The following is a 15,141-nucleotide window of genomic DNA, read 5'->3' as shown; positions in this document are numbered from 1 at the left end:
TCTAGTGGGCGACTAGAGACAATTTTTCTAAGCCTTTTTTCGACCGGTTTCCCAGTTAGTCGATCTCTGACACGGGCAAGCGGGTTTTTTCTCCAAGAAACTCGGGTTTTTCGTTCCCTAAAACTCAAGAAAATCGACTGTAAAACCCACACTATTTTCAGACATTAAATATATTGTATTAGGGTTAGGGACCACGAGATGGCGGCATTTCTTGAGCCATTCTCTTCGCTGCACACCACTTAATTAGTGATAGCCTTGGGCCAGCTATCTCTGATTGGCTACCAGCGGAGATGAACTGCCCACTCGGTCTCCAAAAGTTAGATAAGGCAACAATGGCACGCCTACTCCCTATACCGGAATAAAAAGGCGTTAGCTGATTTTTCAACTGTTTCTTTATATTTGCATCCTAGCACCGTGTGCTGCTTTTGCCCATTTGTCTAAGCTTTATTGCTATGCCGATGATTGTTTATACAGTAGGTTTTTACACCACTGGGAAGGAAACTGCATAGTGTGGTTCTGGAATATCTTCCAAGGGGATTGGATATTTTACTAATTATCAGTTGTCACACTAAACAAAAATGCGTGTAGTTAGGAATTTGTGAAAGTGGCAAAAATCTAGTTATGCTGCTATTCTCACCGGTGCGTAATTATGTCACTGGCCGGAGAGCAGTAGAAAATAACACTTTGTCACATTTGTCATTCTGTTCTTCCTTCAATATCCGTTCTTTTTATGCTTTCACTTTGATATGATGAAATACTCATCAAGAAATATAAGTGTTTTATATAAAATATTTTTACGTAATGAAGTGTGTTGTAAGTTCATAATATTTATGAATTATGTTAGTATTAATAATTAAATTCACATGCGAACCTCATAAGAGCTATTCCCCCTTAGTGAACACAAACTACTCTCCGATTACAGATCTGAGACCCTCAGTTAGCTCGGTGCCAAGAAGAGTCAATTCATGTTGAAGGGGAGAAATTAATAAGGCGATGTACGAGTTTATTAAAACACCAGAAATCACGTGCATAAACGTAAACTTTTCCAACTGCTACACAAGCAAAATAATTGCTGCTTTAGAAACTTCAATGTTCATAAAAGAAAAGTTAATTTTCCGATGTGTAATAATAAACAATTCATCCCACAAGATGGATTGCTTACCTTATTATCAGAATGGATTCTCCTTCTGACATGCGCAGAAGTGTCGATGGGTCTCTCATCTGTGAGCGTACAGTAACTTGATATAAACTATTTCATAGGCATTGTCGATTTTATGGAATTTATTATTCTTTTGCTATCGATGCTTGTAGTTGCGATAGACGAGAAAAGATAAGAATTATACATACATTAATAAACACCATATTACTCTTGATTAGGCATAGAATCAATGTTAGCCATCGGTTGCAAAAAATTCCGACTATGTTGTCAATGCTGAAGAAGCTATGACATATAACCTTGTGTCTGTATTATAATGATTGCTTTGTTAACCCAATCTGAATGATTAAAAAAAAAAGAAAGAAAGAATGTAAATTTTGAGCCGGGACTGCCGGATTTCATGTAGATTGACCCCAAATCCAGTGATGCAATGTCTTCCAACAAACCTGGTTCATCTTCCAAGAAGTGCCAATACTGCTGGCTGTTGAGCATCAGTGTGCAAGAATATCGGACCAATGAGGTAGTCTGCAATGATGCCGATCCATACATTCATGGAATCTTTGCTAGAGTCGAGACTGCATGATTTCATGAGGATTAACCCCAAATCTAGTAATGCGATGTTGTGAAAGTTCACTGTGCCATCTGGGGGTAAAGTGAGATTCATCCGTAAAATGCACGCTTTGAAGAAAATCTGGTTCAGCACCATCTTGCAGAAGCCACTGAGCAAGCTTATTCGAGGGCAAAACTCCGCTGATTAGAGTACCTGTATCCATTGCCCGTGCTCAGGATACAGTTGCTCTTGATGACAGATCGCCATAAAGGGGAATGCGATGCGGTTATATCTCCGACAATGTGCTATATCTCTGTAGGAAAATGTTTTCGGCCTTACGTTTATTCGTCATCAGAATCGGCGGTAGAACAAGTACCCAGAGTTTGGCCAAGCATTTATATATAAATATATATAAATGCTTGGCCAAATTTATATCAAAAATATCAGACTTTAAGAACAGTTTGTTTTTGCTTCTCATCGTCCAAAAAATTGCATCCTTTGCTTGGCAGGGGCACTTGCTGAAAACTGTCTACGTAAAGATTTCCAGAAAACTGGTTGAAGTAGAAATCGAGATCAGAATATGGGTAGAATGGTAAAGATCATTCTAAACGTTGCAATTTCATCTTGCACAAACTGATGCGAGGTTGGGTGTTGGCTGAGCTTATCCTCCCCTTCTACACTCACTACATGAAGAAAGGGAGAAGATCTCATCTTAGGGATGCTTTTTTTCTTTTCTACAACGTCTCCATGCACTGTTTTAAATTGTTCGTAATGCCTTTCTCCAAAACTGAGGTGAGTAGTGAAACTGAGGTTTTTACTCAGTCTCACTTCTCACCTCATTTTGGTTTTTACTGTTTTTATCATAAAAGACAATTATTCCTTATATTTACATTTAACTAAATATAAATTTATATTATATTTAAATATAATTATTTTAATAATTTTTTTCTAGAAAATATCTTGCTGCTGGCGAACAGCTGAAAAACGTCCCACGTGGCTCCTGGGTCTAGAAAACTTGGCCATCCCTGTTAATATATGCTTGCTATGCAACAAAGCCGGAAGGAAACTTCTTTAATAAATAATAAATTTAGTAAAACGGGTTTAAACCTGTTACTAAGATACTATGATTTGCTTTATTTTTCAAATGAAGGGTCTTTTCAACTCCACACAAATTTAGACAATAATATCTTGCGTTAGGCTTGGGGATCATAAGATGGCGAAAATCGTCTCTTCGTCTTCGCCAGATGCAGTTTAAAATTAGAGATAGTCTTATTATGTCAGCTATCTCTGGCTACGGGTGAGATTGATTTCCTCTCAATCTCCAAATATTAGAGCTAAAACGGTCTCCCTTTACTATACCCCATGGGGAATAAAAGGCATTCGTGGATTTTTTGTTTATTTTTTGTACTTATTAATAAAATCATGTTTAATCCTAAAGCAATCAACCATTTCTGCCTGTCTGATAGAGAAAATTCTTGCAGGCATTGCTCTTGTTTTTAACTAAAGTAATTCAGTCGATATTTTCTTTTACATCATCGCAAGAGTAATCGATAAAATTTAAAATACTCGAATGAGAATTAAACGGATATCTCGAGGATTCCTCTAGTGATCATTCTTCACATCAAAACGAACTTCGACAGAGAACGAAATTTCGCCTTTCGATCTAAGAGAAAATATTCATTGTGGTCGGTCCTTCCACTGTTTGCCTTCTAAAAATGGTTTATGGTTTGTATTTTTTCTAATTATTTTATATTTTTGTTCCATTAATATGCATTTACCATTCCTTTTGGTAATCTGGTTTTTACACACCCAGTACTCCGAAACGCTTCAGTGCGTGAGGGACAGACGAAAGAACGCAAATATCCTTCGCTTTCTAAGTTATTATCCTCTTTTCTGGTGAGGTGCGTATTCTGAAAAATTAGAAGGCTCGCGATTTTTTTAAAATCCCCATGAAATCATAAATTATAAAGTATCAACGTATTAAAAAAGCTCTCATATCTTTTTTTTATACGTTCTTAAAATAAAAAAAAAAGTTGCCTCCCTTATGTATATACCTTCAAAATGGCGTGTGAGTTTAATTCCCACACCAAAGGCAATTTTTGAATTTTATTTTATGCTCCAAAAGTCTGAAGAAAGAAATTTTTAAAGAGTTTTTACGACAGTTACTTATTTATCCTACTTAAAAGAATGAATGCAAGATAATGCTGACCTTGCACTCTACTTCACATTAGTACATGGCATTATACGATTATCATGTGATAATAAAAGTGCATTGGTTGACGTTGAATTTTATGTTGTAAAGAACCTTTGAACGGTAGTCTACCAGATGAGTTTACGCTGAATGTTTTCAGTAATCGTTGCAGAGCCTTTAGCATTGAGTAAATAGGTAAGAAATATTCGTAAATCCTAAAATTGATTTTAGAGATTATTGTTAGCCAGATTTTTCAGATGAGTTACTAATTAGATAACTACAATCATCGTAACTTCTAAAATTATCGGAAATAATGGAAACATTCTAGTAATTTGAAACAGTGATAAACATGAGCACATGTACTTCGTCAAATAATCAAATCTATAGCAGTATAGGAACAAATAAGTAGAACTCCACAAGGAATTAGGACAGTACAGTGTTTGGATCATTACTGTTCAGCCTTTATATCGACGATAATATACCTGGATTTCATAATGATTTGTCTGTAAGGTTTACGGAGCGCTGTTGTCTCCAATTCCAAACAAGAGGCTCCGGATTCAAATTCCACAGTGGCCCTGCGTGAGACCACCATTCGACTAATATGTGGCAGACTATAACAAAAATGTAGCCCTTTTCATCATTTTGCATACTGTAATGTACTAAGGTGGTAATTTATTAAAACAATTAAGTGAATGTGCGTGTGATGATACGGTTTGTGTCTCGCAGTGACGGAAGATTAAACACTTCTGTATTTTGAGTTAATTGCATTTTTATCTACTTAAATTCTTATTTTTTTTAATTTTATATTTCTGTGTGGATCTTATAATATCACGCACTCCTCGTTGCCAACAATTAACGAGCGTGTAGAGTTTTTGCACACTCGATCACCCAATTGGCTTCTACTCCGAACCCCCCCCCCCCCTATGAAATCGATCCAGTGACCAGAGCATGAAAATTCCTCGAAATATGTCCTCATTCGTATCCAAGAAATTAGTATCCTCCTGAATTAGGAAGATGTTAGACAATTATGTAAAAAAAATAAAAAGTAGCGCTTCTTAAATTATAATTAATTCCTAAATTATAAATTAATTGCTAATGGACATTTTTTAATATGAATTAAGCGGTCATGTTTGGCTCTTAATTGTACAGGTTTGGCTGCCCATATCTCTAAGAGCATCTTCAGAATATTTTCACTATTTTAAAGCTCTTAAGACTCACAAAATTTAAAGTATTAAAGTTTAAAGTATCTTTTAAAAAAATCCAAAGATGAACGTACAATTAAATAAATAATTAAATAAGTGCAACTATAGTGCCATCTAGAAATAGTAATATTTTAAAAATATTTTTGTGAAAATCGACCGTAGAACCTACATTATTTTTCGGACAGTGACATATCCCGTTAGGGTTATTTAACAAGAGATAACAGTACTTGTTTTCCGGCATCTGTTGCCACATATAATTAGTCATAGTCTTGGACCAGCAATCTCTGATTGGCTACCGGTGGAGATTGAATTTCCCACTCAGTCACCAGAAGCTAGATAGGGTTAAAAGGCCTCGCCTAGTCCATATAAGGGAATAAAAGGCATTAGCAGATTATTACCAGTATTATTTTTTGACACTTCAGAGCTTTCCTAGTTTCCATTTTTCTAGTTAAAACTTCCTGTTAGTTATTGGTCGGTGAAGCATATACGTATTCCTATTCTCTCTTTCACTCAATCAGACACACACATAAACATGCTATAATGAATGAGTAAATTATTTTTTATTAATCATTATAATTTTAACAACATAAAGTTCACTGATAAAGTGATGTAGATTTTATCAATCGATAATTTTTGCCTCCGTAGCGCAATTGGAAGAACGACAGTACATTGCGCCCTTCGATTGGAATAGGCCTAAGTTCGTTCTCGTCGCGACGGGAGGAATCTTTATCTGGACGATTTCAATCGAAGGTGAGTTAGCCGATCTCATACGGAGGTAGCAGGGGTTTTTTCTCCCGGAAACTCGGGTTTTTCATCCCGCATACAAAAAAAAAATCAGCCCTTCAGAACACATGCAATTTACAGACAAAAAATACTAGTTGTGGTGGAGGTGGGCGGTAGATAGCGTTGATGGAGATGATTCATTGTAGAAGTTCGGTGTAGTGGTTGAGACAGCTGTAGGTGTCCTCCCGCGATGAGTCTTTGGACTCCTTGGAGGTATCATGAATAATAATAATAATAATAATAATAATAATAATAATAATAATAATAATAATAATAATTTTCTTCAACCAAAGAAAACGTTAAATAATTATTATTTATAGAAGTACACGAGTCTTGACGGATTAGCTGTTTTGCCGGAGGTTACGTAAAATAATTAATTAGTACCCATCTGACCCACTAATTACCCCATGTCTCTAAATCACCATGGATTGCTAGGAAATTAAATATTAAATGCGAATTAAGTAATTAAATATATACATCGAGCCTGTGTAGCTCAGTGGATGTGGCGTTTGCACACCATCGCGCTAGGCCGCACGAAGGAAGTCTTGGTTTCGAGTCTAGTCGGCGACTAGAGGAAATTTTTCTAAGCCTTTTTTCGACCGGTTCCCGAGTTAGTCGATCTCTGGCACGGGCAAGCAGGTTTTTCCTCCCGGAAACTCGGGTTTTTCGTCCTGTAAATTCAAGAAAATCGACCGTAGAACCCACATTATTTCAGACATTAAATATATTGTGTTAGGGTTAGAGACCACGAGATGGCGGCACATTTGAGCCGCCTCTCTTCACTGCGTACCGCTTAATTAGTGATAGCCTTGGGCCATCTGTCTCTGATTGGGTATCAGTGGAGATTGAACTGCCCACTCAGTCTCCAAAAAGTTAGATAGGGCTAAATGGCCTCGCCTACTCCCGTATATATGGGAATAAAAAGGCGTTAGCTGATTTTTTTTTTTTTTTTAATATATACATTAGCATAAATAATATATGAAATGTTTATATTTTATATAAACATTTCATATATTATGAAATATTTATATTATATAAATATTTCATAATATTTATATTATGAAATGGTTATATTTCATAATCATTTATATTATGAAATGGTTTATATTATGAAATGGTTATTAATTAAACAGTTATTAAAACGTGAATTAAATAATGATTTAAAGAAATATAGAAATGCTACTGATTTATCCGTACGGTACAGTATAAATGAAAACAGATTCATTAATTGCCGAACTTACAAAGAATGTTACAAACTGCTTCCAATCTATGAAAATTTAGAATTTTACTGAAATTGTAGAGCTAATCAGAAGTCTCACAGTTAAAGGCCTCCTGGATTACTGCCTGTTTCATAGCTAATTGATGCATCATAGATCTTTGATTTTGGAAGAGGAACAGCATATCTTGAAGCAAAGTTGTTTAATGTACCTGGATCTTTCCCCGCTTTAACAGTTTATGCATACTCAAGCAACTCGCGAATAAAATAGCCTGTTTCTCCTTTGATATATTAAATCCTATAAGGTCATTACCAATATTTTCATCTGGAGATTTATCAAATGTCAGGAATGCCACAACTTACCATGATACTGCAAAAACTACAATCAACTAGACCTTGCTTAGATGCTCTGTTTAGAGATAAATATGAGCGAAATAAGCTAAGAATCACTCAAAATCAAGAGATCATCACCTATTACAAAATGCAAATTAAACGACCTTATACTACACCCACAATGCCATGCGGTGGCCCAGAGAACCAGTAGGATAGTTGCGGAAATTTCAGATGCGATTTTGCAATTTCGAACTAAAGGCAGTGCCAAACCGTCTATTGTCAGAAAAGTGGTATACTTGTAATACATTTTGATGAATGGCGAATGTAGAGAATTAGTCATTTTTCCTTCTTTACCTCATTATTTTGCACACAAATTATTGGTATATAAAAACAAAAAACAGCTGTTTTTTTAGTTTCTGATATGATACAATTAAGATTGAAATATTTATTTTTATTATTTTTCCCCCAAATTTTACGCATTCTCCAACTAAAATGCAATAATTCTGAAAATCGGAAATTGCTACAAAAGTTTTGTAATGAAATTTTCCTTTTTTTTTTTTGTTTAGATAATGACATAGTACATTAATAATATGGTGGATTAATAGACTATTTATTTATTTTTTATGTAATGCGAGAACTCTACTACTCTATAGTAGAAACAATTCTTTTGAAACAATTCAAGTCTCCAATAAGCAAGATGATGGATGAATTTCATCACTCACATGGAGCGATGAAATTCATCAAAAGACATTCACAAACATCCATGCTCACGGGAGAGGGGGAAATCGAACCTGCAGCTTGTGGATTGGAGATCGAGTCCGTTAACTACTAGTCAACAGCATCTGCAGATTACAGCCTTTAGAAAATAGAGATGGTTGAAGGTTATTCCGAATAGAAAAAAAAAAAAGAATATGATCATTTTATATTTTCTCATATCACAAAAAGGAGTAGATAATAATGGTGCTTGGTTTCGCATTTTGATGTGAATCATAAAGGAAAACTGAAAGGTATCATAAACTGGAATACAGTCGACTTTCATTATAGCCAAATAGTATTTGGCTATACAGGACAGTGGTCTCACACCGCGCGATGGAAGTTGATAAATCGCTTTATCAAGATTTCGGTGAACTTCGAAGCTTCGTTCCATATCAGCATCAGAAACAAACAAAATTTCCTTAGGATACTCAATGTGACTGAAAATTAGTTGAAGTTCTTTTACAGTAAGCTTCTTCGTCGTAACATTCTCTTCTTGTTCGCACTCCTTATCATCTTCTTCTTCATATGCATGCTGTTCACAAACTTCCATACCTTCTGTGAGATTGGAACTTTCAGCCTGTCGGGACGGCGGCAGGCTGAAAGTTCCAATCTTCATCTTCTTCTTCATATGCACGCTGTTCACAAACTTCCATACCTTCTGTGAGATTGGAACTTTCAGCCTGTCGGGACGGCAAGCTAGTATATACAGGAAAACCTAGCTTAACGCGATTAATTAATCCACCAATTAATGCGCGCTAAGCGAAATCGCATTAAGCGAATACAATAAACAATAAGAATAATTATAATTCATCCATCAGTTAGCGTAAATTTGGAAACAAAATTACAGTGTAAGCTATATTATAGGATAAAATCAACAAAGTTAATGAAAATGAATTGCTTGCATTTTTATTTAAAGTCTAAACATTTGATTGAGCTACTTTTTTACAAAAAAATTAAGTATAGATGTTTGAATCGTGCTCGACTTTTTCATCTTATCGTGCAATTTGCGATAGCTGATCTGGCGATCGCTTTATCAAGATTTCGGTGGACTTCGAAGCTACGTTCCATATCAGCATCAGAATAAAACAAAATTTCTTTAGCATACTCAATGTGACGGAAAATTAGCTGAAGTTCTTTTGCAGTTAGCTTCTTTGTCGTAACATTCATTCTCTTCTTGTTTGCACTCCTTATTATCTTCTTCTTCCTATGCACGCTGTTCTTCTAGACGAAGGAGATTATTGTCACTTAACTATTCGTAATGGGAATCAAACTTCTCACATCTTCATTATCCAGTTCATTAAATCCAAGTTCCTTTCCAATTGTGCTGATTTATTCAATAATGTTAGATCTTGGATTTTGTGCACGATAAACTAATATAGGCTTGAGTTTAAAGTCGCCTTTTGCATTGCCTCCTAATAAAAGCATGAGACGATCTTTAGATACTTTGTATCCTGGTTGAGATGCTTTAGTTTTAGCTGGGAAAGATTTTGTTGGCATACTTTTCCAAAAGAGACCCGTTTCGTCGATGTCAAATATTTGCCAATCGTCATAATCACCCTCCTGAATTATCCTTTGCAATTCTTCAGGAAACTTGGCCGCAGAATCTTTATCAGCACTAACAGATTCTCCAGTTATTCTTACGTTATGCAGTCCAGTTCGATTTTTAAAACTTTCAAACCATCCTAAAGTCGCAGTAAAGCTTTTATATTCATCTTGAAATTTGGTCTCTTTCAATGAGGTAAAAATATTGAGAGCTTTTACCTGAATATTCCCTGTACTAAGAGGTATTCTGTTTTTTGGTTATAATCTTCAATCCAGAGTCACAGAAAACGCTCCATCTCGATCATTTAAATGGTTTCTATTTCGGATGACCTGCATGCTTAAAGAAGCAGTAGCAACTTTTCCTTGTTCTTTGTATTTTTGCTCTTATTTAATATAGTTTGAACTGTAGACGCGCTGTATCCCAGGTCTCGCACAATCATTGTATTACTAGCGCCAGTTTATATCTCTTAATGACTTCCAGCTTTTCCTCTTGCTGCAGATTGGCAAAAAAAAAAAAAAAAAAAAATTCCGCGTAACGTAAAATTTCGCATAACGTAAAAAAATCGTGTTAACTGATTAATCACTCGTTTAAAGAGGGAAATATTATCATTTCACTCAGTCGCGCTAACTGATTATCGCACATATCAAATTCGCGTTAACCGAGGTTTTCCTGTATATGCGTTATGCACTTGGCCAATTAGGTTGGCTGAATAATTTATTGTAAGCTGTCCTCTTCGAAGTTTTTTTAATCGTGATCATATGAAATATCTTCTTTTCAAAATATTTTTTAAATCGACTTAAAAAAATCCACGAATTAAAACAAAAATGTAGGATACTGTTTTGGAGAAGTAAGTGGATGCAATGCAATAGTTGTGCGGTTTCTCTCCAGAAATTCCTGAATAAATAAAATGAAGTGTTGCAATATCTGCTGACGGTTCGGATCTGTCATAATGTTATATGATCTGAATGAAATTAATTGATAGTAATGCCTGTTTCCATGAACAATTCCTTATCTGGTTTAATTTTTCATCAGTTTTACTCTTCGAGGGACGCTCCCAACTTTCAACTTCATGATCATCAACAATAGTTATTCGAACTTTGTAAATCCATGGACTACTCTGAAGAATAATGATATACGCATGCTTCTCTTTCAAGTTCTTTTTTTTATGATATAAGCCTGCATTATTAAAAAGTAATGATCTAGCAAAGTTCTGGCAAGGATCTAGCAACTAATGGATGAGTTTGTCCAATGCAGTAGCGTATATATGATTTTACAAACTTTTCGATCACACTTTCGTGTGGGTGCTTGCGTGCGAGATTAAAAGAGAGAGATTGTAGTTGTGTACTTTATATAATTATGTTTAGGGTATATATGAATCGCTAACTGCAGAAAAAAGGAGATATCCATTTTTTTTTTTGAAAACGGCTTCATTGAGATTTCTTACTGCTAATTAAATTTGAACAATACTACAGATTTTGAAAGCGATGAATTATAAATATATTAGGCTCTAAAAATGATTGAAGTAGTTCAAAAATGAAACAAAATTGCAAAAAAATCAACTTATATACAGTTTTTTGGGGGGACACTGGGTGATCACTCCAACAGGATCGCAATTTTTCGTGATACTTGCAACGCGTGTCAGATGTCATCTGACACACAGTTTCATTTTATTTACCTCTCGGCTTTATACACCCTTCAATGGATGTGAGACACTGTCGACGAAGCAGTAGTTTTCAGGGATGGTAGGATCTACGTAATAAAGTGGTTACTCTTCTTTCAGGTTATGTAATACACAAATCTCATATATATCACTTATGCATATGCACTAATAACTAATCCCCAACTTGTATCTAAGTCATTACGCCAACCAAAAAATTGAGAAATAAAAAGTTAGTCAGCAGATTCTTAGACCAACAGAAGGCTAGTGGTAATATATTTTCGTTTTAGTGTAAAAACAACTGTTGTTTCGCCTTAATTATTCTTTCCAACGTTGCCTGATGTTGTATTTATAATAAGAAATGTTTGTTTTTCAATTATCATTTCAGATTCATCATCAGATATGAGCGAAAAAGCCAACGAACCTCTATACTCGATCCTTGATGGCTTAAAGATTCCTTCAACGTTTGATGTAGAATGTTTTAGGAGAGCTTTCCATTACCAACCCCAAGATAATGATGTTTTTATTGTTACTTATCCACGTTGTGGGACAACATGGACTCATCATATTCTATGCATGATCCATCATCATGGAGAGGTACCAACGGACTTTAAGAATATAATAGAGGAAGTCCCATTTCTAGAAATGACAGGAAGTATACAGGTTAATCCTCAGCCATTTGCGATTAAAACCCACCTTCCATTTAAATGGGCACCATATTCTCCTAGAGCGAAATACATTCACGTAGCTAGAAATCCAAAAGATTGCTTAGTGTCATTATTTCATTTTATGACTGACTCAGCAAGATTTAATAATCCTGATATGTCATTTGATGATTACTTCAATTTATTCATAAATGGTGAAGTGCCTTACGGAAGTCATTTTGATCATCTGCTATCATGGCACGCTCGTCACCAGGATCCCAATGTTCTGTTCTTAACTTATGAAGACATACAAAGAGACGCAAAAGGAGCAATTTTCAAAATTGCTAGTTTCCTTGGAGAAAAATATATGAGAAGTGTGAAGGATGATGCGATTATGCAAAAAATTTTACAAAACATTAATATTCGACAAGTAAAAGACAAATTCAATAAAGGCATGCAGGCAATTGCTAGAGCACGCTCAGATAAAAGTGAAGCAAACAAGATGGATATGCCAAAAGAAATCAAGAAAGCATTTGGTGGTGATATAGACGAGAAACCATTGGAATTCGTTCGGAAAGGTATTATTGGAGAGTGGCGTTCGATGCTTTCGAAAGAACAATCAGACAAAGTAGATGCAATATTTGAAGAAAAGATGAAAGAAACTAATTTAAGAGATATATGGAAGGATGTGATGTCTTGGTAAACATATGTTCATATACATATAAGGGACATGTTCATGTTAAGTATATTTTGGATGGCTATCTTATTCTTAATATTTTCAGAATATTACTGAAATGTTAATTCTATGAACTGACTTATATTATTACGTAATAAACTTAAAGGTTTCGAAATATTTTAATGGGTTCTTATTTTTTTAATTGACTTACTTTCACTGATTGTTCAATCAAAGAATGAAATTAATGAATCTGTTTATCCTTTACAACAGAAACAAACTTGTAGTTTTTTACTGTCTAAAATAAATATATATATATATATATATTTCTTTGTATTTTATATTCCAAAGTAATTGAAATTTCACTATGATATTAATTTTAAAATTTCCCATAATCTTAAACTGTACCATTTTAACTGTTCATCAAGAATGTTTAAAATAATTCTATTTATTTATTATTTTTTTAATACGCTTGGAAAAGCAATTTAATGCCAGCGAAGAACAATTTTATTTTGTCATTGATTATCATCATCATCATCATCATCATACGTATCAAGGATTTAGGCCTATCATGGCCTGTTCCGGCCTTAGAAGTCATCGTTGAATCGTTTAAGAGGACGTCCTGGTTTTCTTTTTTCTAATGCCTTATACTTGAAGGCTTGTTTTGGTAATCTTTCTGTTTTCATTCTTTGAACGTGTTCCATCCATTTATGTTTATATTTTTTAATTTTTTCTATTACTGGTTCTTGGTTTAATTCTTTCATAATTTCTTCGTTTCTTTTGTGATCAAATAGGGTATACTTTGCAGTTTTTCTCATAAACTTCATTTCTTCTGTTGTTAATCTTTGTTTGTCTTTTTGTTTTATGTCCAGATTTCGCTTCCATACATTAAGACCGGTAGGGCTAATGTATTGTATACTTTTAGTCTGGTTTGTTTTTGAACGGTTTGGTTTAAATATAGAGTTAATAACACCTGTTATTTTTAAATATTTTGCAATTTTTATGTTTATATCTTTTTCATTTTCATATGTGATCATACATCCTAGGTAGTTAAATGAATTCACCTGTTCTAAGATCTTGTTATCTATTACTATTTTAGTTCTTGCTGGATCTTGTCCTTTAAAGGCCATAGTTTTTGATTTTTCCGTTGATATTATCATACCACAAGGAATTAAACTTTCACCTACAGTTAACTTAAACACTCTCCTCTTTGCAGACGACCAAATAATAATTACAAATTGATTATTATTACGTTGCAAAATTACCGGCCTGGTTTGCCGAGTGGATAGCCTATCGGCTCTCTAGCCAAGAGGCTGTGGATTCGAATCCCGCCGGGGGGGGGGAAGCATGGATGTTGTCCTACTAACTCTGCAGAAAGGGCATCTGAGACCTTATCACTTCATTTAGCAGAAGCTTCACTCTCAAAACCCAACGAGATATACGAGTGACCATACGACGTCAAAATGACGTCACATGAATAACTAACTTTGCAAAAGTAACTGTTGATTGCAATAGAAATATTCATTTTTAACAGAGGTTTATATTTCAGTCAAATGGATAATACGCTGTAATGATATGTTTGAGGTTTTCAGTGTTCATGAGAAAAACGTTATTTTTTGATTACACAAGAGATGAAATGAATATACGCTAATTTTCCATTGTTTGTTCTGCAGTTTAGGGTAGCTCCAGTTTCAGCTTGTACAAGTTGGCCGACACTTATGGTAAAAGACCAGTTATGTGAACCTTTTTTTCTGATATTTAAATTTTCTACTATGAATGTTTTGATCATGCAAGGACAAGCGGCAATCTTCCTGAGAACGAGTTCGTAAAATCAACAGTCTGTAAAAATTGAAACTATTACAACGACAAAAATAAAAAAATGAATGTCAGAGATTGTATGAAATGTATCATTATCAAGCTGATAGGTAACTAAACGAAACAATTACATTTGTGACATCGAAAAGTAAAGGAAGTCTCTGCTTTGGGCGCAATTTATGATGCATCTTAAGAGGATTTCATCTAAAAGTATTAAAAAAAAAAGTTTTAGTTAACGTTTGTAAAAATTTACCGTCTTACAATCTTTCGGAAGTTACATATATCAAACGGGGGGGGGTGAAGACTGTATTCGTACAGGAAATCTGATGCATTGCATTATAAACAAAACTAATATATATTTTTGTATTTTGTTTTAAGCCATGCATCGAGAAGTGGCAGTTTTCCTTGGAACTGTTCCGTAAAATTAACAGTCTGAGTGGTGAGTACATTAAAGAAGACAAAATTCCGAATCTTGTGAATCTCTTAATATTCATGTCGCCATATTAATCAGAATATTCCATGAATAGATCTCGTATTTTACTTGCAGGTCTAACGAAAAAATAATAATAATAAAAAGAAAATCCTCGAATTGAAGATCGATACGAAACTGATCTTCGGCATT

At 34.5% G+C, this 15,141-nt stretch overlaps 1 protein-coding gene across 1 annotated transcript; it reads left to right on the top strand.

Moving 5' to 3' along the window:
* Positions 1–3,967: 3,967 nt before the first annotated feature.
* On the top strand, positions 3,968–12,890 carry LOC150108355 (sulfotransferase 1E1-like). Its single transcript, XM_090415758.1, has 2 exons — positions 3,968–4,092; positions 11,776–12,890. The coding sequence occupies exon 2, from the start codon at positions 11,790–11,792 to the stop codon at positions 12,732–12,734; it is 945 nt and encodes a 314-aa protein (XP_090271884.1). The 5' UTR covers positions 3,968–4,092; positions 11,776–11,789; the 3' UTR covers positions 12,735–12,890.
* The last annotated feature ends 2,251 nt before the right edge of the window (positions 12,891–15,141 follow it).

The sequence above is a fragment of the Typopeltis vanoorti genome, chromosome 3, assembly GCF_054136105.1.
Source record: "Typopeltis vanoorti isolate ZY-2024b chromosome 3, IOZ_Tvanoo_1.0, whole genome shotgun sequence".
Lineage (NCBI taxonomy): Eukaryota > Metazoa > Arthropoda > Arachnida > Uropygi > Thelyphonidae > Typopeltis > Typopeltis vanoorti.
Note: the sequence above shows the minus strand (reverse complement) of the source record. Positions and strands in the feature narration are given on the sequence as shown.